Raw genomic sequence first — 24,214 nt, 5'->3', positions numbered from 1 at the left:
CGATTAGTAAAGTATTTCGGTCGCTATCGTGTTAACAAGAAAATCCTCCGCACATACAGACACACGGACGTCCAAGACAGAACTTTTTTAAACTGTTTTTTAACTAGTTTAAATAACAAAAATGACATCAGAAATATCATGAATGTTAAAAATAGTGTTTTTCTTAATATGTGTGTGTATGTATTATCTTACAAGTGCAATGTATGATACATAAAGATATTTTAAGTTTGAAAAATCTGATGTTTTGCGCGAAGTGACAGTAGTACCCACCTCAACGCTTCGCTTATGAGGCGTGCAATAAGAGTGTGTTTAATACAGACAGAGAATTTTGTTTGGGTTTGACATGGTTTTGCCTTAAGTTTACTAAACTAGTTATATAGGCGTGTTTGTATTACCTACAAAATAGATTTTTATTCAAATAATTTATAGTTTCTGAACGATGGAGTAGGGTGGTGAGACGGAGTTATGTTAAGCGGAATAGGCGGGTGCGATACGCCTGCAACCGCTCTAGTCCGATCTGCAAACTGCTGCAACTCAGCAACAGCTGGCTGGGACCCACCTGGTTGTAGTGCAGGTGCAGGTTGCGCATGGCCAGCGTGGCCAGGCGCATGGCGCGCGCGGGCTGGCCGCGCTGCTCCATGTAGCGGGCCACAGCGAACAGCTGGCTGGAGGCGAGTGCCCCGCGTGCAGCAGCCCCGCCTACAGCTGCACATGCTGCTTCGAACGCGCCCGCTGAGCCCTCGCACACAGATAGTGCGCTGAGCGCGCAGCCTGGCGGGTCCTGTGAAGACAAAAATGGTTGAATATGACAAAAAAATCGTAAACATTATATAGTAAAAAATATACTAATAAACAACGAATGTTACAAGTGTAAAGGATGATAGCTATACAAAACTATTTTAGCAAAACGTTTGATTTATTAGACCATCAAATTTTATCAAGAAAGACGTTTAAAATAGGTATACGGGTTAGTATATCGATAATGCGCATCGTATTTACAAAAAATAATTTGGAAAATCCAAAAGTGCACGCCTCATAATTTTTTTTAATAAATATTTATTAATTATTATTTTTGTTTATTCAATAACAATTAAACCACATCGAATCAGACCCTGAAAAATGAAAGGGTTCTATTCCTGAGCATACTCAAGCGTAAGAGAAAAAAAAAGACTCGATTAGTAAAGTATTTCGGTCGCTATCGTGTTAACAAGAAAAAGGATCCGCACATACAGACACACGGACGTCCAAGACAGAACTTTTTTAAACTGTTTTTTAACTAGTTTAAATAACAAAAATGACATCAAAAATATCATGAACGTTAAAAATAGTGTTTTTTCTTAATATGTGTGTGTATGTATTATCTTACAAGTGCAATGTATGATACATAAAGACATTTTAAGTTTGAAAAATCAGATGTTTTGCGCGAAGTGACAGTAGTACCCACCTCAACGCTTCGCTTATGAGGCGTGCAATTGTAATCAACTTGTTGAGATTTTATAAAATATTTCTGTTAAAATTTATTCCGATTACTGTGGGAGTTCCACAAGGATCTCATCTGGGGCCATTGTTTTTAATTTTTTTCGTAAATGATTTAAGAATCGTCATATTGATGAATAATTAAATTCACCCTAAAAATGAACACATAAATAACATACCTTAGCCGCACACTGCAAAGCAAGCGTTCTCGCACACGCACTAAGTTTCTCTTGTTGCTCGAAGCTAAGTCCGAGTCGTAATGCTGTTGCGTGCGACATTGCTGCTGCCGCTACAGGACCGGTCGCTTCTGTTGGTGTGAATAGCTCATACCTGGAAGAAATAGAATAGGAGTTAAAATGTGTGTGAGGATGTATAGTTATAAGACGTAAAATTTGTATGAGTGGAAATGTGAGATTTGTAAAAAAGAGTATGCGTCTATATTTTATGTTTCATTGAGCAGTTTTTATGTTGATTTTTGTGAAACAGTGTTCACGTAGATAGTAATAATTATTGAGACAGTTTTTATAAAAAAACGAAAAAAAAAACGAAATTTCGTGATATTGGATTTGGACGCTTACCAATTCTGCATGATGGATAACAGCGCGTCTAGCCCAAGTTCTGTAGCGCACGTGACAAGCCACCGGACCATTTCCCGCCTTCTCCAGTTCACGGCTGATAATGTCATCCGTAACACCTGCAGAGGAAAACTTATTAGTATTAAAAATAAAATAAAATTAATGTATCCAGAACGGGGGAAACATTTAGAACAACTGTTATGTTTTTTATGTTTAAATTTTGTTAATGATACAATAAAAAAGTTCGAATTCATGATATTTTTGGTTTTAAGAGCAAATATTTTTACGAGAAATTAACAATTAATTATCTTTAACATTATTTGTGTCGATTTGCAGATTGAAATAACAATTTTTTTTATTTGGTTCGAGTCCTGGTCGAAGCGAGTGAATTTTCGAAAATCTTTGAATGCAATAATTATATTTCTTTTTAAAAATCAAAAATGTTTCCTTCCAGCCAAATTTTGTTTCCAGTATTTCAAGTAATTTCCTTCCGGGGCCTATCAAAAATTACCACACTGTATGTATATATAGAAGTAGGATAGGATTACCAAAGACCTGCCTATTCACCCTCCCTCTCACCTGCAGGCCCAGCTCGAACACAACAACCAGCAGGTGCCCGTGCCGCTGTGGTACACACGCACAGCGCACGTGCCGATTTGGCTCGGTCTGCTAAAGACCTGCCCGATATCCCCCCCCCTCCCGCTCACCTGTAGTCCCAGCTCAAACGCCGCAGCGAGCAGGTCCCGATGGTGGTGCGGGGCGTCAGGCGGCGCCGCGTGGCGCAGCGCGTCCTGCGCGAGCCGGAACAGCTGCGCCGCGGAGCGCACGTGCCGCTGGGCTGCTGCTAGGGCTGCGCGGAGCCGGCTGGGCGTGCCGCGGGCTGCACCTGGTGGTAAATAATAAATAAATAAAAAACGTGACACTCGGGGACTGCCGCGGTAAAGCTATTGCATGCTATGCCTTCAAGCCACACCTCCGCGCCCGTCCCCGTGGGGAGCGTGAGGTTTTTCGTTACGGAATTTCTAGATTCGGTCCCCGCGCTCAAGGTCCGCGATAGAAGCTATGCAATAGATTAAAATCTTTAATGAGTATAAAAATTACAATACAATTACAGTGTGGCTCTATCTTCCTAGGTAGAAAAATCCTGTGTAAGTAGTGGTATAGTAATTAAATATTAATTGATAAGCTGTTTTAGGTAGGTTAGGTTGATTTTAACAATCGGCGTTTTTTTAGATAATTTAAGAATGTTGATCCCACTTCAGATCTATAAGGTGGGTTTTAATACATTTATCAGTTCGGTGTAGTTCAACCGGCACCACGTTATGATAAATAATAATTAACAGGCCATTTTAGAAGTCATTGCGAAAGTTAATAAGACTTTTGATCGAAGTATCATCGAATTATATAAATCAAAATCTTTATCGAATTACTAATCAGACACAAACAAACAAAAACAAATAATGTTATTACTCACCAAGCAGCGCACTAGCGAGTGCCGCCTGCTGCTGCTCGGCGTGCTGCAGCGTGTGCCAGGCGCCCGCCCCGCCCGCGCCCGCCCCGCCCCCGTCCAGCGCGTACGCTTCTTCCACCATTGCCAGTCTGGGAACAAGCATTATATTTACAGTAAGAAATATGAAAACTAGAAAAGATTTGATAAAGTAAATTTTCCCATGTAATAGTGGAAATTACAATTACAATTAGTAAAAATGTTCAATTTCCAGTCGAGTTAATGTTAAATCTACCTATCCCCTTACCTCATAGCTCTCAACCCAACCCGATACGCAAGATCCGGGTCACTTGGCAACAGCGCCAGAAACAGGAACCTTGCGAAGGTATGCGCAGGCGCAGACCTCGGGTGCACTTTGGTACCGAGACAGGACGAAGGGCCCCCCGCAAGGAGAGCCCTAGCTACCCGCCCGCAAACACCCGCGGCGGCTTCGCCCTCTACTCGTTGGAGCTGGCTGATTAGACGTTCCTCCTGGAATGGCATTTTTCGAGTTATTAAAGGTAAAATAAAAAAAAAATTGTTTATTTCTTTTAAACAAGTTTTAATCTTGGGTTGGAGGTAAGTACCTTCATTTAAGTGATAAATTTCACTTGTGTTAGAAGGCGCTTCTAATAAAAACAACATAGCAAGAAGGACAAAAACAAGTAATAATGGAATCCATATATTTTAGAGAGAAGACTGAAGATTATCTCTGGAAGATTTATTTGAATTTAAAAAAAAAATGTAATTAGAAAGTCTTTAAAAAAAGGTTGTGAAAAATATACAAAAAAAAAGTAAAATATAAACAAGGAATCTACATTCAATGAGCTACACATGTTTCATAGTTAACTATAGGAACTGGTACTTTTTGTTAAACATTCACTTTGGCATTTCTACAAATTGATTACCTGAATTGAAAACATTTTGCAATTAATGTTTCTTTGAACTACAAATTACTTCTAAAATGTTATTTTAGTATCTAGTATGTTTCCATAATGTCATTAAATACGAACCTGCTTGCAATACCTCTCCTGAGCATACAAGCCACTCGGTAACATCCTCTGCATGCCCAAGCCGAGTAAGGCAGCTTCCAATGCTAAAGCTAAGTACGTTTCTTCTGGGTTTTTACTGCCAGCTACAGGTACATGTTGGTATCTATGAAATAATAAATTAATTAAATGAAATTAGAAGGACAATAATAAATTAATTGATCGAGAAATTCCCTAATTTCTCCATCAATTAATTTATATTTGGGTATCAATTAGGAAGGTATCAAAAGGTGTCAATGTGGTTAAGAAACCACAATTTAAAGGCCCATTAAAGTGATTTAAAGAACTATTATAATCACATAACAATTAATTTCCACACTTAAAATGCAATTAAATTAATGTTTAATTTGAAATGTTTAATTTGACTTCAAAAAAGGGGGAGGTTCTCAGTTCGACCGTATTTTTTGTTACCTAAGATATTTTCCACTGGCTATATTATTAGTTGTCATAACATCTTATTAATATATATAAATCTCGTGTCACCAATGTTTGTCCTCAATGGACTCCTAAACCACTTAACCGATTGCAATAAAATTCGCACACCATGTGCAGTTCGATCCAACTTGAGAGATAGGATAGTTTAAACATGTACCACGGGCGAAGCCGGGGCGGACCACTAGTAATTACTTATGTTTCAAATCTTTCATAGTTCGATCTGATCTGATCGTCTGGCGCGAGGCACGCATCTGCACGCACCAGATCGCTTCGAGCTTCAAACATGCACGTGAAACCGCGCAGCAAAGCTAGTTTTTATAGTAATAAACATCTAGGATTTGCTCATACCTAGGCGGTAGACCAGTATTAGGCTCCTCGTCTATATAAGTGTGCAATCGTGGTGACGCTCGCTGATCGTCTGGCGCGAGGCACGCATCTGCCAGGCATTCGTACACGCACCAGATCGCTTCTAGCGTCCAGCCTGTCCAGCATCTGCTGTCTGAAAGCATGAATATTAAGTTATTATGGGCAATTTAAGATTTTAATTTAATTTTAAGCGAGTTTGAAATATGAATGTTAGGTAATATGGGGTTAGTTTGAAATGACAGTGTAAATAAACAGTCGTTAAATTATATTCATGGCTTGTAATATGACCAAATGTTATCGTTTTATAGGTTTTACTTTTTGGTTGTTCTGATAAAAAAGGTCATGAGAAAATTGCCCGCACAAATTCACAATGTGGGCTCTTTCAATTTATGCGTTTCCAGAAGCCCTGTTAAGATGTCGCAGGCCACCAAAAAAATGTGTGTTAAGTCCCGTGCCTCTTGTGGGGTATTGAGCAGATGCACTATAATACGCTATACAAGTTCGAGTTATTCGACGAGTTGCTCGAGTTGGTTGAGTGGGTTGAGTGGGTCAAGTTGAACCGAACACTAACCTTTCCCAATACACCGGTGGGTATGGCTCAGCGCACACGTGTTCGCGCTCTGCAGACACGAGCCCGCGTCCATGTGCGCGCACACCAGCGACAGCTTCACCCGGTCGCACTGCCCGCCGCACGACTCACTCGCGCACGAGCTCGAGTGGGTTGAGTTGCTCGAGTGGGTTGAGTGGGTCGAGTTGGTCGAGTTGGTGGAGCTAGATGCCTCACCGCCACCCGCTTCTTGCCACTTTTGTTGCGCTACTTCCTAGAAATTTTGCGCAATGTTAGATCGGAACTTTATTTTAGTTCGTTGTGTGCTTTTGCTTACTTTAGGCTTTTTGTGTCTTATTCAAATTGTCAATAATTTTACACTAGCTTCAGCAACGAATGATAAAACAATTGTCATTAAAAAAAAATGTTTTTGTGCAGGGCAGGATATAGACTAAGAGAGTGGCATTTTTTTATTCGTAACATGTTCTGTAAATATTGCTATGAAAATTTACATAATTTACTTAAAAATATTTTGTTAAATCAAATTCATTATTAACTATTGCGCTTCATTTTGTCATACACAAAAATTATTCCATACAATTCCCAAATACAAATATTTTAAGTTAAATCTAACCTGTCGATGCCGCATAGCCCTAGCGGCCGCGACCGCAAGCCGCAGCGCGGCGGGCGCGCGGCCGTGCGCTCGCAACGCTTCTATCCGCGCCCCTACTACTGGCAAATGTTCTGGAAATAAGGTAAATACATGAGATAGGGAGAAATTTAATACAGAATTATAATAGTTATGAGGAAAATAATTATTGAAAAGTAAATCACGCTTTATTGCACAATGCACACAAAAATTACAGTTTACAAAAAGAATAAATACAAATGTACAATAATTGTTACTGTTTTAGCTCTAGGTGTTGTAATTAAGATTAATACCTGATAGAAGTAATATAATTTTACAGACTTTTTATGGATTTGTTCAAAAAGATTCCATCTTTTTTTAATTTAAATGCAATTTGTTAAATTTATTTTACGATGTAACGACCTTCTTATTCTTTAATTTTTTAGTAATATTTATGAGCATTTTAAATTTAGCTATTTTACTTACTAAAAATTAATTTGCTCATTTATTTTTAGGTATACACAAATAAGAAAAACTAACCATGCCACAAAGGCTGTCCAATATCATTGAACTTCGGATACGCCTGTAATGTGGTGGAACAAGCTGAAGCCCCAGCTTTGTCCAATTTATCCGGGTCACAGTATTCATCAGACCCCAAAATGTTCTTTAGGTGTTCATTCTCCCACGATATGTCCACTGCGTCTAATGCTCTGTAAAAAAGATGGTTAATTTTTTATTCATATATTTGATCATTACTAGACAAGCTAGGGTTTCAATTTAATGGTAGTTAGGTCAATAAAAATAAAGGCTTTTGGTTTAATATTACGAATAAGTGCCGTCAAAGAAATTTAACGCTTTTGAGTTGTTTTATCAACTCTTCAATGTATTTTTCTAGATACTTTTAAGCGTTTTCATTATTTTTATTGCCCATATAAAGCTTTCGTGCATTCTTCTGTAGATTAATAAACTGTTTTATAACAAAATTTAGTATTAATATAAATTTAAAAATGTAGGTTAAAAAACTTACTTGTGAAATACTGTTCTAGGAGTGAGTTGTGGCGCCGACCTCTGATTATGAAGCCTTAACCGTTTGCTTGCTCTTCTATATTCACGTTCATAACTGAAATATTATTAATTTTAATTAGAAATTAACTTTTTAATAAATCTATTCATAATTAAAATCATTTTTTTAATAAAACGAACACACTGCTTATATACATTATTATTATAATACTGCACATCATTTTCTGATCATATATTATGATCAGAAATGTTGTAACAACAGATTACACTAAAGTATTCCATGTTATAGCATATTGACTTTATTAGTTCTTATGAATATGATATACAACTAACACAACGCTAAAAACTTTATACTCTTACGCTACTAAAGGTACAAATAACAAGAATACGTACTTATTAGGCCTAGATTCTTCATCCGAACTTTCCGAATGAGAATGCATTTCTCTTCTCTGACGTTCTCTATGCCTCTCCCTGAAATAACAAAAAAATGTAAGATATTAGTTACGCTCATTAAATTATTAGTTAAAATCTCTACGGCTAGGCTCTATTTTCTCATTTTTTTAAATTTAAAAATTTAACATAACAATAACAAATTTTGTCTCCAATATTTATTTTTCAAAAAGCACCCACTATTATTGCGTATATTGTTTAAACAAAAAGATCAAAATTCCTAAACATTATAAAATGATGTATACCTGTCCCTCTCCTCCCTTTCCCTAAGCCTCTCTCTGTCCCTCTCTTCCCTATCGCGATGCCGCTCTCTGTCTCTGTCACGGTGGTCTCTGTCGCGGTCTCTTTCATTTCTTTCCCTTTCCCGCGCATACTGAAAATTTAAATCTATATTATTATTACGGACAAATAATTAAAAGGAAAAAATATATTTGTAACATATAATCTATGTATGTATTTAAAAACCTACACCAGATTATTTCAAGGTTTTATTAATATGGTATCAAAAATTTATATAGATGCAAATAAAAGTTAGTTTAACATTTAACATTTAATTTTCCAATCTTTATTTAACATTTACATTCAATTTATGTTCAGAAAATGTTACAACGAAATAAAAACAAACAATTATGTACATTTATTTATTAAGAATCTTCATTACAGATACAAAGGCAAATCAAATGTCCATTGTTGGTAGGAATTATTTTCCATACCAGAGGTAACATTTTTTCTGCATTTAATCAATTCAAAAGCGTTTCTAACGAAATCTAGTTATCTAAATAATTATGTTTGGAAAGTATAACACAAGTACAAAACAAAAAGTGGCCTAATCAAATAACTTACCAATGGAAACGATCTATAATCCGGGTCTTCTGTCGGACAGACTTCCACGGCAGACCATTTCTCTAGCAAATGCCTCCACTGCATCCTATGGCACTTATTGCTTCCAGGGTCCAGCACAATGCTGACCCACAAGGCACCTAATTGTTCCCACAGTTGTCTGCACTTCTCCGTCATGGGGGTGTTCTGGTTCCTCCATAAAAGTAGCCGAGGGTCTGATAGGAACTGTTCTGTCATCAACATGAGCATTCTGGGACCGTTTGAGTCTTGGGCTCTTAGCATTTCTCGTACCTGTAAAGTGACTTTAATTAAAACAGGATTTTGGGATTTGAAATCAAAGAAAAATTTAAAATTAAAGTATGTTTGGAGAAATATTTTACTGAAAATTACATTATAATTAGTATACTCCAAAGAACTACAAAATTATTATTTTGATAAAAAAACATAAAAAAACTATGACTTACCTTAGAAAATAATGAATTTAATTGTTTATTTGCATTGTAATAAGTTCCCTGTAATAAATACGCTCGCACTTGTTCGCAAACCTGTAACAAAAACAAAAACTACATGAAAATTTGATTACTTGCAATTTATTACAATGAAGAAGATTAATTATTTAATTGCAGTTCCATTTATGAATATTATTAGGTGTGGAAATGTTTCAGTTTTGAGTCTGACAACGTAAAACGCGACTCGATTCATGTTGACAAATTCTTAGCCTGTCTGTTTGCGCTTAATTTAATAACTACTGCACCGACTTTTCATTCTGCATTCTGTTTTCACAATTGATAACGTGGTTCTCGGAGAACAATACACAGTGTGATTATCAAGGACAGTTTTAGCATATAAATTGTTAAATTTTAGACAACGTGGATAAAGAAATTGACAGAAAGCTACTTATAAATGCTTACCTGTTGCTCATCCAAATGCCACGCATGGTGCGCGTCGGGCGGCGGCCCAGCCGTGGGATCCGGCGCTCCACATATCCTGTTGATCGCGGACCTCGCCTGCAGCACCTCGTCAGCCAGCCGCTGTGCTGTCGGCAGAACCTCTGTGTGGTGCTCTGCTATTAAATACTGGACGAACTTTTGGAGCTGCTGCCTGTCCATTTGGAGAAGGGTTTCTGGAAGGGAAATTTTTTTTAATAAACTTCGTTGCTTGGGAAGTTTGGGTTCTTTTATAGGGGTTTAATAGCTATCACAACAACATAATATGACGCTTCTATAGTTTGTTTCTTTGTATCTATAAGAATCTATAACAGGTCTGTATTGATATTATTGATCTACATTAAGATCTTGTTTGTTTGTTCTGTTATATTATTAGTACAAACGATGCATTCAGAATATGTACAATAATAATAACATGTAACAATAATATTTAAAACTGGTAGTGATACAATTAAATCAATATGTCTCTATATTATTTCAGGATTTTGCAAATAATGAATCTTTACTCTTAAACAATATGTCTCTTCCTTTTCTTATGATCCATGTACCTTGTTTATTATAGCACATGGCTCATTTTTAAATAGCCAATTATCTCATCCTTGAAGTCATATTTTATGCTCTATGGTAAATTAAGAACTATTTGCAATTCCTTTCATTGTGATCCATTACCACTAAAATACATACCTTGTTTATTATGATTACATGGCTCATTTATTAACAGCCGATAGATATCCTTCAAGTCAATTTTTTTCTTTCTAATAAAGCTACTTCATGTAGCCATAAACTGACCTGATATAGGTACCCGCAGTCTTACAGAATCCGCATTCCTGATGCGGTACAGCGCTAGGGCGACGACATGTTGGCACCAAAAGATGTCGCGCGCCTCGCAGCTGCATGTTACACCGGTGATCTTGCATCTGCAAATGAAGGTTTAGAGATGAGTGATGGTATAAAATCATTATTAAGACCTGTACCGTTTTCCACACTGGAATACTGCTATAAGAAATGCTAACTCCCTTGGTTCTGTATTTTTATCCTTTATGGTATATGGTTACAAGTGGTGAATATCACAGCAGTTATTTTGTATCTGTAGGTAATAAAAGTGGAGTAGACTAACTAACGTAATAAAGTAAAGACGTGGCTGTAGAAGTGGCTGTATGTCTTTATTTTATGCCATAAAGGATAGACATACACATACCATAAAGTTCATGGTATACGTTGTTCACGTTGTTCAGATTACAGAAGAAGTTATGATGTCTTTCATGAGTAATCCTGTATATTGACAAGATTACTTGTTTTAGGAATACTAAGGGGATTGGAGATGACTCAGACTAGCTGATCTATCAAACTATGTAAATACTGGCTTTACCTAAAATATACGTTAAAATAAAAGAAGAATTTATGTTGCGTGTCGCACCAACAATGTTGCACTTGTAGATAATGAGTGATTGATTTTGGCTAGTTTGCAGAATAAACAGGACACATACGAAAATATTTTTGCCTAAATTATGTTTAGCAGGAACTGTTTTCTAGTAACATTGTAAGAATTGGTTTCGTTTCTACATTGAACAGACTTCAGTCTATATTGCAAAATATCATTAAACATTCAACTAGATATTTTTACCTTTATCTAGTTTACAATTGATAAATTGTCTTCTATTATTAAAGATTGCGTAGTTTATGATTTATCTTTAAAATCACATATCCATGACCATGATCAGCACGTGTCGAAAATAGCTTAGCGAAAGATTCTGATAAATCGATACTATGCGTAACATATTAAATAAGTAACAGTTGATAAAAATAATTGTTAACACAACATACTGCTAGTTGCTACCCATCATTATTGAAGATAGCATTTAGATTTTTAATAATTTAAAATACTCTATATACATATGTAAGTATGAATTCCAATTCAATATTATTTCATTAAAATAAACGCTCCAAGACATTTGCGAGCTTTACTTGTTTTTGAACATGTTACAAGGAAACTGGTACCCGTATAAACTTATATCTGATTTAAAAAGATGTGACAAATTCGTAACGTTTACCAGTTTCGATTATTTAAAACAACCAGTATAAAACAGCATTCAGTGTTATAGAAGCATGAAATTAGTTTCTATAATGCCGTATTCTTTGTTTGGGGCTGGGTTCAATAAAATTGGACAAGCATTTACAATCTCCAAGGTGACAAAGTTTCGGGTTACTGACAAAAGATATTATTCTGGTACAATCCCTTGTGATAATAAAAGAAGTTTTTTAGCCAGCATCCTGGTTCTAACAATAGATCCAGGCTTTTGTGTAAATATCTTAGTGCTTTCTTCTGGTGCATTTTATTACGCTGAACGTTTATTTTTATACATATATTCTTTAGAAACAAAAGTGAAGTGAAAATAAATTAAGTACGTGCATGTGTAATAGTAATTCTATGTTTAACGCTTAATTGGTAGAAAATATTTTAACTTTAGTTAAATGTTAATTAAAACGTTCGATCAATGAATCGCAAATTCTCCATTGTAAAAAAGTAACTATTTTAAAAACGTTAAATGTAAGATGAGTCGTGAAAATAAAGATTACAACTTGTAATTATTAACCTCGATTGTATAGATACAATTCTTCCTCTGTTTTTGTTTTTATGAAAGCAATAGAGAAAGTTACACATACCTGTCGAATGAAACTGTGACCCTGTATAGCCTTTCAGGTTCCGAGCAGGGAGGCACGGCAGCCGGCGCCCTCACCACCCCACTTAAATGGAAACCTGTAAACAAAAGAGTTGGCGAGTGGATCATTTGTCCCAATTAAAACAAATGGGTGTACCTCAGGGCTGTGTATATGGTCTCAAAGATTATAATGTTTATGAGAGTAATTTTATTTTACCTATCTACACATAATGTCCTCAGAATAAATATTAACGTTTAAACAAATGCTTTATTTAAACTAACAACTACAATATTTGTATACAATTTTTACAATGTACGTATGTGTTCTTTGTAATTATTAGATTGTGTCTATATGCGTGTATTCATTTTATGTATTTTGTTATGACAGTACTGTAAACACTGTTAATATCAATAAAATGTAAAGCTACATAAGCTAGTAATAATGCTTTAGTTGATAAAGTAATAATTTATAGGATAGCAAGGCCTTCCAACTAATTCAACTTGCTAAATCCGACAAATGCGACTTTCTGTTAGATAATATATTTGGCCGGATTTGGAACAGATTATATCAAGCGGTGTAATTTAAAGGTCAGAGTTTCACTTTTCACGATTAAGTCAGTTCCCAGATCGGTGTTCTTGTGTAAGAATAATTGCTCTTAACCAAATGTCAGCTGTATAATTTGGATTGAACAAGTCATTGCCCAAGGATAGGGCGCCTTTGTTACCGTAGCCCCAAATAGGCAATGAAGCATTACCTTCGTGGCAAAACGTGGTAATTACTTCACGTATTTATGGTGCTGACTTAAAGGAATTTTCGGTACAAAAATCGCATTGTGTTGACTTTTTTAAAGAAATTAGAACGCCGCTCTCTCGGTTGACATTTTCAACAGAGTGATTTTATATAACCTTTAAAAAGTGAATTTGAATAACCAGATTAAACGGTTGATTTATATTGACACCAATTTTTTATAATTTCACAGGTAACGGAAATCCAGTTTATTTTCTTATTTACCAACCAAATACATATAAGTAAACATTTAACAGTAAATTATTTACTTTACTCGTTCACTAACACGCATATTTAGTAAATAAGTTCTATGCTACATTGTAGTATTGTTAAAGTTTACAAAATATGAGCTATAGTTTGAAATTTTTGTGATGCATACGGTTTTATGACTTCATCCTGTTTCGATCGACTTGTAAATATTGTGCTTTGCTATAAGCACTAAAATCTTGATTTGTAAATATTTTTCCGAATCGGTAACTTCTGAATGGTTGAATCTATAATTGTATTTAATGTTTTCGAGACGATTATAGATTTAATTAGATGTGGAATAAGATGCTTCTAATATTCATACTTATAGTCACAAACTATTAATCCAATATAGATGAAATTATAATTAAATCAATATAATTTATGTGTGGAACATAAAAATAACAGCGTCTCTCAGTTATTTGCACCGGATTTGACCATTTTATCTATTTTATACCAATTTAATACATGTTAATGTAACTATGTCAATCGTACTAGAAATTTGCGGAATCTGTTAACTATTTCCGTAGATTATGTTAATAAATATCCGTTTATAAAACTAATTTAGATCAAGTAACGTTTCTTTTTATAAAAGGGTAGGTAGAATATTTTAGGAGTAGCTCTTAAATAACTTGACCAATTTATAGTTCCGTGAATAATAATTTACCTTATATTGCTATGTCAATTGGTTATTGATATTTTATTGATAACTCTATCAGCCATAATGGTTTCTTGAATACCGGCTGTTCTTGTTTTGATTTCAAAACCACAAATTAATTTATTATGATTATGACAATTACATTATGTATTATTTTTTCAACACAAGTCTGTTTACAGTACTTGAATTGATTCCTTATTATTTATACGTACATTCTATTTATATAATATTTAATCAATGAATTGCAATTTATTATCTTTGTGTATTTTTAAAGATATGTCCGGTTTAAAAATTATAAATATTTTGTTCTAGATAACAAAATATACATTTATTGCTTTATAATGTAAGGAATAATCGAATTATGGCTGTTTTTTAATCGATATCGCATTGCGCGTTCAATTACGTAGCGATAAATTGATCGATGTGAAATCGTGAACGAACAAAATCGAGCTGAAGAATCTATTGATCGGAATAAAGGTAATAAAGACTATTTTTGCACGACATAAAAAACAAATTTGGCAATCGAGACGGAAGCAAACTGGTACTTGAGAAAAAGGCAGGTTTGTAAGAAAAAGTTGTAAAAAATAGCGGCGATAGTGCAGCTGCTTTAATATTGCGTTGCGACGAATGTTGATTTGTTATCGTATAGCCGTTCAATACAGCTGAGTACACAAATGTTGTTGGCACAAATTCAACTCTATTCTCTGGGGATTACGGAATATATTGATTTTCACCGACGCCACGGGGTACGTTCGGTAATCGGTACGTACGCTTCGATAAGGTTCTGATTGAAATTACTTATTTTTACAGCTGCGTTTTCGTGTGAAACGTAGAAATTGAAGTTTCCAATTTAAATTTTGTTTGCCGAAATTGTTCGTGAAATTTGATCTGGATTTACCTTTATTTTACCAACATTAATAATATGTTGAACGCTGAAGGGTCCAATAAGTCCAATAAGTCATAATAATATATAATAATATATATATATATATATTTTTTCTTTTCTCTTTTACTTTTTACAGCCACCCGCGTTCCACTAATTAAATGTATTATATATCTATCCTCTACCTTAGGTGGCCTGGAAGAAATGGCTGGCCTGGCTTTTAAGCGATAAGGTCACCTTTTGTACTTCGCATCCAAACAGATATATATTATACTGTACATTGTAATATTAAATGGTGTGGTACAATAAATGATTAAATAAATAAATAAATAAGTCCATGTTAACGATAACTAAAAAGCTCGATCAATTAGTTTGATTGTTCATTGAACATTAAATTGATTGTTCACGAATATTCTAATGCTCAGGAACAATCAAGCATAATAACCAAAATACAGGCATGCACCATTTAAATTTTATCATGATAATCTTCAAAAAATGAACGAGCTACTAATTGCTACGTTTAAAGAATTCTATGCTTCGTGTCCTCTTAAAGCGTACGTGAGAAGGAATATAGCGGCCATCTTGGAAGAGCACGTTCTGTTAAACTAATCAACATGAATTACATCGTATTCATAAAAGTAAAGTACAGCTTACAAAATCATTTCACTGATATTATGCATGTCTGGGATGAGATAATTTTTTGTAAGGTTTATCACATGTTTTGTTTATAGTTACGTGAATGTGAGCGTGGTAATTTCAAAATGTGGAATTTAACAACTCGTATAGTTTGATATAGTTCAGAATTTTTATTGGCGATTGATAAGGAAGTGTACATACTATTATTTAATTAATTATCTGTAATAGTGCAGTTCTCGTCAAACAACTGCTCTGTAGTATTAGGATAAAAGTGCAGATGATTTGCAGTGCATTTATATTCATAAATGCAATAGAAAAGGAAGGATAAACAAAAAATCTGAATATAGAGAGGCAATGAAGTTTGACAAGAACTGTAAAGTGTAAAATGTAAATAGAAATAAGTGGACATTATTGGCCTATTCTCCAGTATTAGCGCTATGATATCTTACAAACGAACACTAAATATGAATACCTTTGTAATGTAATTAGTTTCAACTAGATACTACGTTAAAACTTAAACAATTCTGACCCTGAATAAAATCATCACATTTATACAACAAGCATTTTGATGAACATATGTAATAGTTCTTGTTCTATTCATGAAACATCATTCATAATCGAGCTAAGGAGGAAATACAAATTGTTGTCTATTTGTTATGGATACACTCAAATTCTACATTTGTATAGTTATTTTTTATGAGCCAAAGCACGTGCTTACTTCTTTAATTTTACTTGATGAACTAGAATAGAAGAAGAGGAATGTCTTTTCGATTTTCAACTGTTTGTCAATTATTTCCAAAAGTCATAAGGAGATAATATGCCCTAAAAATCAAACTCGGCAAATTGTTCACATTGATCAGAACATTCCTCTGTTGACAGTTGTTCCATATCATCAATCGTTTGCCAATTAAAACTATAGATCAGCTGTCAAGTAAGTTTAAGATAATATTGTACATGTTTCGTAACGTTGGCGCAGCGTGTTTTTCTTCTAGCGACCTTGTTTACTATTCAGGTCAGTGGCTAGGTCAAGGCGGCATTGTATAAACTATACACATACCTTAATTACATTTGTTTCTTACATAGTAACTGTATACAGAGATCTGTGAATTGAGTGGACTTTTGGGCATAATTAGGATTTGTTATTTTTCATCGTTGATATTTAGAGATATTTTAAAATATCCGTGTATCTTGTGTGGTGGTGTCTCACACATTGATGTTAATGCATTTGTTTGAGATTGCAACTTCCGAAAATTGCTTATAAAACTTACTTCAAGCGTAGAGTGAACGGGTACCTACTAGGGAACCGCGTACCATCTTAGACCACATCGTAGCTTTATATCAGGCGGCGTGTGGTCAAGCGCTTCACTATCTACTGTAAAAAAAACTGTTTAACCGTTGTATCATCAGCTCTTTTCTGCTTAATTGTAATTTCATTGTCCTGTATAACCGGATCAGTTCTTAATACATCTTTTACTTCAAATGTATCTTAAGAACAATCTTAATCAGTTCTCTCAACTATATCCGTAGGCTCAATCGTCTAATTCCTCACTAATTCAGAGGTATCGTGTTTTATTTAATTGGAATAGGCTCAATGAATAAGTTATAAATAGATGGTCATTATATTTTAATAACGATCAAATATTATTCGTAATTGATTAATTTAGGTGGTTATTACTCAATTATTAATTGTATAATAGGTTAGGTCTAATATTCATTTATTAATTTAGGTTAGTGGTGTATTATAACCACAGTATTACCATTATTTCCTACAGTAGTGCGACGAATGTACTTGTGCAGAGAAACGGAGGGGAACTGGCGGGGGTCGGGCGACGCGGGCCGCGTAAAGCAAACACGCTTAGTTTGCTTTACCTAGTGCGAAAGGATGACGCAGTCGTATTTTTTGTGTAATAATTTTATTATACATAGGTACTTACATATTCTATTATGGCGCGCACAAACTGTTCGGTTTACGGATGTAAATCTACATTGAAATCCCAGAAGGAAACAATATTTCAGAAGTATTAATTGTATCTGTTGAATTAAAATCAAAGCTATATATTATATATATTATGTTGTCCTCATTATTTTCTAATCAGATTGTACATCCCAATGCGAATGCATTTCTTAGTTAAATGTTATAATATTCAATTCAGAACATCCAAAAATAAAGTGTCCACGTAAATAATATTTAGCAGTGCAATATCTGTAAATATATATATGAATAAATAATTACATCAGATTTAATAATCGCAATTATTTTGAATGTACATATGAATAAAGATTTCATCATAATATTAATAATCACAATTGTTTTATTTCCCATTTGTTGCAACCCTAGCGTATTTTCGTGTGGCAGCGTAAGTACCTACGCTGGCGGCGGCATCGCGCGACATCAAAGGCGATTCCTTACTGTAGGAAATAATGGTAATACTGTGATTATAACTATTAAATTGAAGCTGATTATAACAATTTACGAAATAAATTTATGTACAAGTAAATTACAGTGAATATCTGCAGAGCTATTTTATATAAACACGTGATAAACAAACAAAAAAATTATTAAAGCACCAAATGAAGACCTCGTTCTTTTTTGGGTATGTGGGTTAATCTCCCAGGATTGTGACTTGTTTCTTTTGGGACAAAATAATATAACAGTACACTGTACATGAGCTGAATGGGTTAAAAACAACATAAAATGGGTTTCAATTCCGCAACTAAAGTATGTAATTGACAACATTCTTAGCAGCTTTTTAATAACTTCCTTGAATAAGATATTCAAGCTTTTCACGATTGTAGCAAAATAAATGAAGGCCTCTATAAAACGAAGAAATTACCATATTTCCAAATAATTAAACATCCCGTATAATAATGCCACGAACTGGAAGTTAAGTTATTACTCGACCAATTAACGACATTTAAAATAGAGCTATAAATACGAAATTTATTAAAATTAACTCGTACATTCGGGTCTTTAGAAAGTTGTCCAAACAATTTTATAAGGACGGCTTTCAAACCTGTCAATATATTGTCATATCTCACTGTTAAATGCTAGTTTGGAGAAATTCATTGGCCAAATACGCTACGCCTGAATGTATATTTCGGAATCCAAATAAGGAAAAGGCCAAGTTATTTTTAAAGCTTACGGTTATTTATAAATGTATAGGTTATTAACGTCTAATATTTTTATTTTGGAAATGATAATAACGTAAGTGAAAGAGTATCTCATAAGGCTTTTTTGGGGGTATTAAGGATTGGATATTTATAAAAAAAATGAAAAGCTCATTCGAATTTCGAATATAAATTCATCGTCATCTTATATATAAAATTCTCGTGTCACAATGTTAGTCTGCATACTCCTCCGAAACGGGTGGACCGATTCTCATGAAATTTTCTGTGCATATCGGGTAAGTCTGAGAATCGGCCAACATCTATTTTTCATATGTACCACGGGCGAAGCCGGGGCGGACCGCTAGTTTTCATGTAAATATATTGCATATAATATTAATTTAATTAAATGAATATATTTGTACTTGTTTCTTTGGAATATCCAAATAACATACTTACGCAATTAGTTATGGTCTGACCACTTTAATATTCATAATGATATCATTAATAAACTTAATTTATCGTTGTAAACCCATTACAAAGTCAGTTTTATAAAATACAGTTAAGCATAAAGTTAAAAGTGTAGGCGAACGCATACTTACAGTTAAATATTGCACACCCATTAATTAGACAATCTTACAAAATTCAACGTCCCAGAACTGCTTTAAACCAGTAATTTTTGGGCAAACGCCATAAATTCAGCAGGCAATAGCAGTTGGCGTGGGCTGAAGCGCTATTCGCTTTTTATTTACGATTACACTCGCATCAAGTCACATTATAACTTTTGTGCGCGACTGTATAGTGAATTTTAATTTTTTCGTTCCCTCGCTGTGCTATCTGTATTGTCGGTTTTTATTGTCCTTTGTTATAGAAATTGGTGATTTTGGCCTCGTATGGCGGTATTTTATTGCGTCTGTCATACGCAGGCTCGAGATTACCAGCTGGTTACATTGTATTTTATTTAACGTAATTCCTAAAGTGATTAAATGCGAGCTTCGCGTTTATAATTTCGTTTCAATGAAGTAAGTCTAAATTAGCGCGGAGTATGAAAGCAAAATGAATTTGATGCGAGCACATGATATTATTTACTATCTAATATCTAGTGACTGTGTACGAATCAGATGTCCTACTTTCGGGTTACGCTCGCAGCGCGTCTGTGTGAGTGGGTCTAGCGCGGGCAAACCGGTTTGTTTACATTAATCACCGGGCGCTGTGTGCACCGCCGTGATCGATGTGTGAGTCATATCTTTACGTCACTTTGTTTACATCGGGGCTAGTGTGCGTCGAATCTTGTGTAGTTACGGCACTGTGAGTGTGGGCGGGAGTACGTCACGCGCGCACGTGCGCGTGTAGGTGTGTTCGCGTGCGGCGTGACGTCACGGAGCGTTTCGTCACGCGTGTCGTGGTGTGCGCGGGGCGATTTACCTCCGCGACTGTGTGCGTTGAAGCCCGTCAAGTCAATGTTACATTTTTGTGACCTTAACCGTCGTATTGCAAGACTTGTCCTTTACGTAATTATTATCGTGTTCCTATTATAGGTGACATTACTTAATTAGGTTTTACACGCTCATTATGCTTTAACATGCAAGTATTCAAATAAATCGACTAGGCTTATTGTCTAGAGACAATGAGTAAGTAGATTGTAATAAAAGATCTAAATTCTTAATCATTAAAGTTCTTCGATTTGCTATAATAGGAAGTGATACCCTTCTTTATTATATTAATAATTTAATAAAGGCTATTACCATATGCAAAACCTTGATATCATACATAAATATTAAATATACATAGTGTAAAAGTATAATCACACACAGTAGGTACATTATATTTATATTTTATAGTGATGACACGAAAAGCGCACCTGCCAGTTTCACAGGTGTCTCAAATCTATTAACACTACAAAATATGCCCCCGCTTGGACCCTCGGTGTTGCCACCCTGAGGGTGAAATATCTTTTTCTTTTATAAGAAATGCATGAATATAAGAATATCGCAAAATATTCAATAAGAAATACTATAAGAACAGATTGCAAACTATAAACTGAATGTATACATATAGGTATTGTGAATTGAATAAAAAATATTAATTTAAAATCATTATAATATGTATGTATATTTTGTTATGCATTATTTCATCGTTACATAATTTAATGTATTAAATCAAATTATGCAAAGGAATGATTGCGTTTATATGCAGATATTTAATTAAATGCGTATAAAATATCGCAAGTCAAGACTGATACAATGAGTTTTAAATTTCTATAATTCTCACGTTCCTGGCACACTTGTTTTCTTGTAAAAAGCGGTAAACATTTGAAAATGGAATGTCTTTACTCCATAGTCTATAGTACTCTATACTGTATCATTATTATGACAGCTGTCAACGTACAGCCAGGTATGCAAAATGGCGGGAAAAAGAACGGTGTAAACGAACCCTCATCCACATTTAAATATCCGGACGTTGCTTTGCATGTACAATGTACATAGGTAGCTGGAAGTCGAGCCGAGTGCATTTACATGTATGCGGGACAGATGGGAGGCTAATATATTCGGTTACGTTTCAAAACGTCCATTGTCTGAAGCTGATTATGTCGTTAACTTCCTTAATTGCCAGTTAAAAAATACAAATGTGCCGCTCAGTGATCGTACATTACAATTTACAAAGAGAAGTTATTACCGTTGTTTTATACTCTGTTTGACATTGTGTTCATAAAATATTGTGTTTTCAACACATTATAATATTTGTAGACATACATTTTTTAAACTATTGTTAGTTATTTAACTTTACGAACTTCCTTGGGTGAACCCGCATAAAAATACTTTTTTTATAGTGTTAAAACAAAAATATCAGCCAGTTCTGTACTAGTTAATAAATTAAAATTTCCTATCAATTAATTACTACATGTTGATTGTTGACATCATACAAATGAAATATAATGATGAATATTTATTTAATTTTACAGTCGATCCGATGGTTTCAAATGGCATGTGAACAAACACAATAAAATATATTTACATGTAATCGCGATTACAATTTAAATAAATTTAAAACGTTATTTTTATTTTAATTAATACTTAGTGTCTGTGGAGTTTTTATTTTATTCATTGTTGTACTTATCTTTTATAATACATACATAAGACTATTTAAGCATTATTTTAAACTAGAACTACTAGAACTAGATTTCTTAAAACCGCTTTTATCAGACCAATTACTACTTAGTCGAGTACTTAAATCTATCTAAGAACGAAAGCGACCAGAAAATTATTAATTATTTTATCAAGACTTTAAAATTTCTAGAACTTTAAGTAGGTATGGTAACTTAGACGGAGTCGCGGGTGCTAGCTAGTGTAGAACATCTAGCAGAAGTCCTTTTTATCATCGATTGTATCTTTTGTATAGAAAATAACCAATTGAGTCCACGAGAAGCTATTGTGCGATTGTGTTCGCACAATGACTTTATTTTTGTCTTAACCGATGTGAAAAATGGCGCATATTGTTCGCACTTATGGATTTACTTATCATGTTTAATCTGCAAAGCTCGAAAGCTTATATTTAAAACGTATACTAAGTATTTAGTATGTATTTAGATATTGGTGGCTTAAGTGAAAATAAGAAACAATTTATTCTATGTTTGGTAAGCAGATAGATTTTATAAGAAACTATAATTATTATTAACTCTTTTAAGTAACGAACCTATGAACTCTGTCTTCCATTGTGTATTACTTTCTCTACTACAAGACGTGCTTCCCATTAAGGTGCACTCACACACATCAGTCACCGTCAAGTCACCGATGACTGATCGGTGACGGTTTGTGTACGTATCCACAAACACCAGTCACCGTCATGTTGTCCGTCAGTCACGTCGCCGGTTTGACTGAATCATTGAACACATACATCAGGTTAGTCAGTGATTAGACGTGTGTCACGCTAGAGAACATGTAGCAATTGACGGTAGCACGACGCTGACTGAACTGAGACGTGACGGCACCGGGTGAGTGGGGATAAAAGTATGATACATGTATGGAAAGATTATTTGACGTGCCTGACCGGTGACGTCACTGATAGATTTCGTGCCGGCGACTGTCGTGTGGGAACAGAGTCATACTAGAACTATTGATACATATTTTTTTTTAATCCTGTCCGGTGACGTGCCGTGACGGTGACTGATGTGTGTGAGTGCACCCTTAGACGGTACAAATTCGACTGACGTGTTCCAAGAATCGCGAGCGATCCGCGATTGAAAATTCTCAACACCACCCAAATACCCGCATACTTTTTACATGTATGTATTTTCTCATTATAAACTTTAGCACGTTATGAATACGATTTATCAATAGTCAAATACCGTTATGGTACACACCGGTATTCCACGAACACTTCGTAAACATTGACTTACTGATACGAATGCTCTTTGTTTTGACACAGGTTTAACATTCTTCCATGTTGTTTAAGAACGAGTCGTGGGACTTTGTCCGCTTTAATGAGGTTTTGTATGGACATTATTGCCCAAATAGGAGAAGCTTAAATAATTTAAAAACTCAAAATATTTCCTCGATTTTGTTTACCGAAGTAATATTAACTGGTTAGTGTCAAAAAAGAAAAACTTATTCATCATAAGTAAATCAATTTATTTTTATGAATAGGATGCATACGTATAGGTAATTTAAACTCAAAATTCTGTGACGACAAAAAAAACTTACTTTCCTTATTTCAAAATTCACCACTTTATAAAGCAAATCACAGGAAAACGGCATAAAACAGTTTACAATTTTAATAAAAAATTCTCAATTGGCCGATTTGAAAGACTACAAATTACTTTGTATTTCCGTTTCCAACTAACATGCGATGTGTCCATCAAGCTAAGGGTGTGTTCACATTACCCGTGCCATAAAATCGCGGCTCTATTTTCGCGAAACATAATGACAATATTATCAGACTAGGCACGCTAGAGGATAATATAAATTTATATTTTAATGTATGTTAGTGTGCCAGGTTCTTCGAACATTATGCTAAAAAGCGTACTTTATTTTTCGCATTACATACTTTTATAGGCGTAATTTTTATCATAGCTTACTTGTCATAATATTTAAACACGTACAACTGTAGTAATTACCTATGTATTTCAAATATAATACATACCTTAATTTCTAGCAACCCCACTTGTTTCCTAAAAGAACGCCTCTTATCGTCCTGTGTTCCCAAAAAGAAAGCACACATTTCCTCCACACAAGCTTGTTACGTATTCGGGTGCGGTCCAGCGATTGATCAGCGGGGTCACTGACCGCTCTCCCCGCGCATAATTTGAATTCGCGGCATATTATCGCGGGCGGCCCTAATTGGATAACAATGAGCGCTGGCGCCTCCCCTACGTACAAGGATTATCTGAGTCAATACGATATTTGAATTTTGTTTTCTTT

At 34.7% G+C, this 24,214-nt stretch overlaps 1 protein-coding gene across 1 annotated transcript in view; it reads right to left on the bottom strand.

Annotated features, from left to right (window-relative positions):
* LOC149901591 (zinc finger SWIM domain-containing protein 4-like) overlaps positions 1–24,214 on the bottom strand; it is a 57,177-nt gene that overhangs the window by 3,576 nt on the left and 29,387 nt on the right. The window contains exons 2-20 of the mRNA XM_090111303.1: positions 12,487–12,580; positions 10,612–10,739; positions 9,787–9,998; positions 9,340–9,420; positions 8,879–9,166; positions 8,281–8,408; positions 7,979–8,056; positions 7,590–7,682; positions 7,103–7,272; positions 6,569–6,678; positions 5,959–6,208; positions 5,370–5,520; positions 4,551–4,692; positions 3,806–4,029; positions 3,526–3,650; positions 2,759–2,937; positions 2,055–2,170; positions 1,656–1,806; positions 560–781 (exon numbers count right to left, since the gene is read on the bottom strand). Coding sequence (XP_089967429.1) covers positions 560–781; positions 1,656–1,806; positions 2,055–2,170; positions 2,759–2,937; positions 3,526–3,650; positions 3,806–4,029; positions 4,551–4,692; positions 5,370–5,520; positions 5,959–6,208; positions 6,569–6,678; positions 7,103–7,272; positions 7,590–7,682; positions 7,979–8,056; positions 8,281–8,408; positions 8,879–9,166; positions 9,340–9,420; positions 9,787–9,998; positions 10,612–10,739; positions 12,487–12,580 — 2,942 coding nt within the window. The remainder of the gene's footprint in view (positions 1–559; positions 782–1,655; positions 1,807–2,054; positions 2,171–2,758; positions 2,938–3,525; positions 3,651–3,805; positions 4,030–4,550; positions 4,693–5,369; positions 5,521–5,958; positions 6,209–6,568; positions 6,679–7,102; positions 7,273–7,589; positions 7,683–7,978; positions 8,057–8,280; positions 8,409–8,878; positions 9,167–9,339; positions 9,421–9,786; positions 9,999–10,611; positions 10,740–12,486; positions 12,581–24,214) is intronic.

Source organism: Colias eurytheme, chromosome 16, assembly GCF_061535395.1.
Source record: "Colias eurytheme isolate Ceu_HAF_F1 chromosome 16, ilColEury1 Martin Lab GWU primary, whole genome shotgun sequence".
Lineage (NCBI taxonomy): Eukaryota > Metazoa > Arthropoda > Insecta > Lepidoptera > Pieridae > Colias > Colias eurytheme.
Note: the sequence above shows the minus strand (reverse complement) of the source record. Positions and strands in the feature narration are given on the sequence as shown.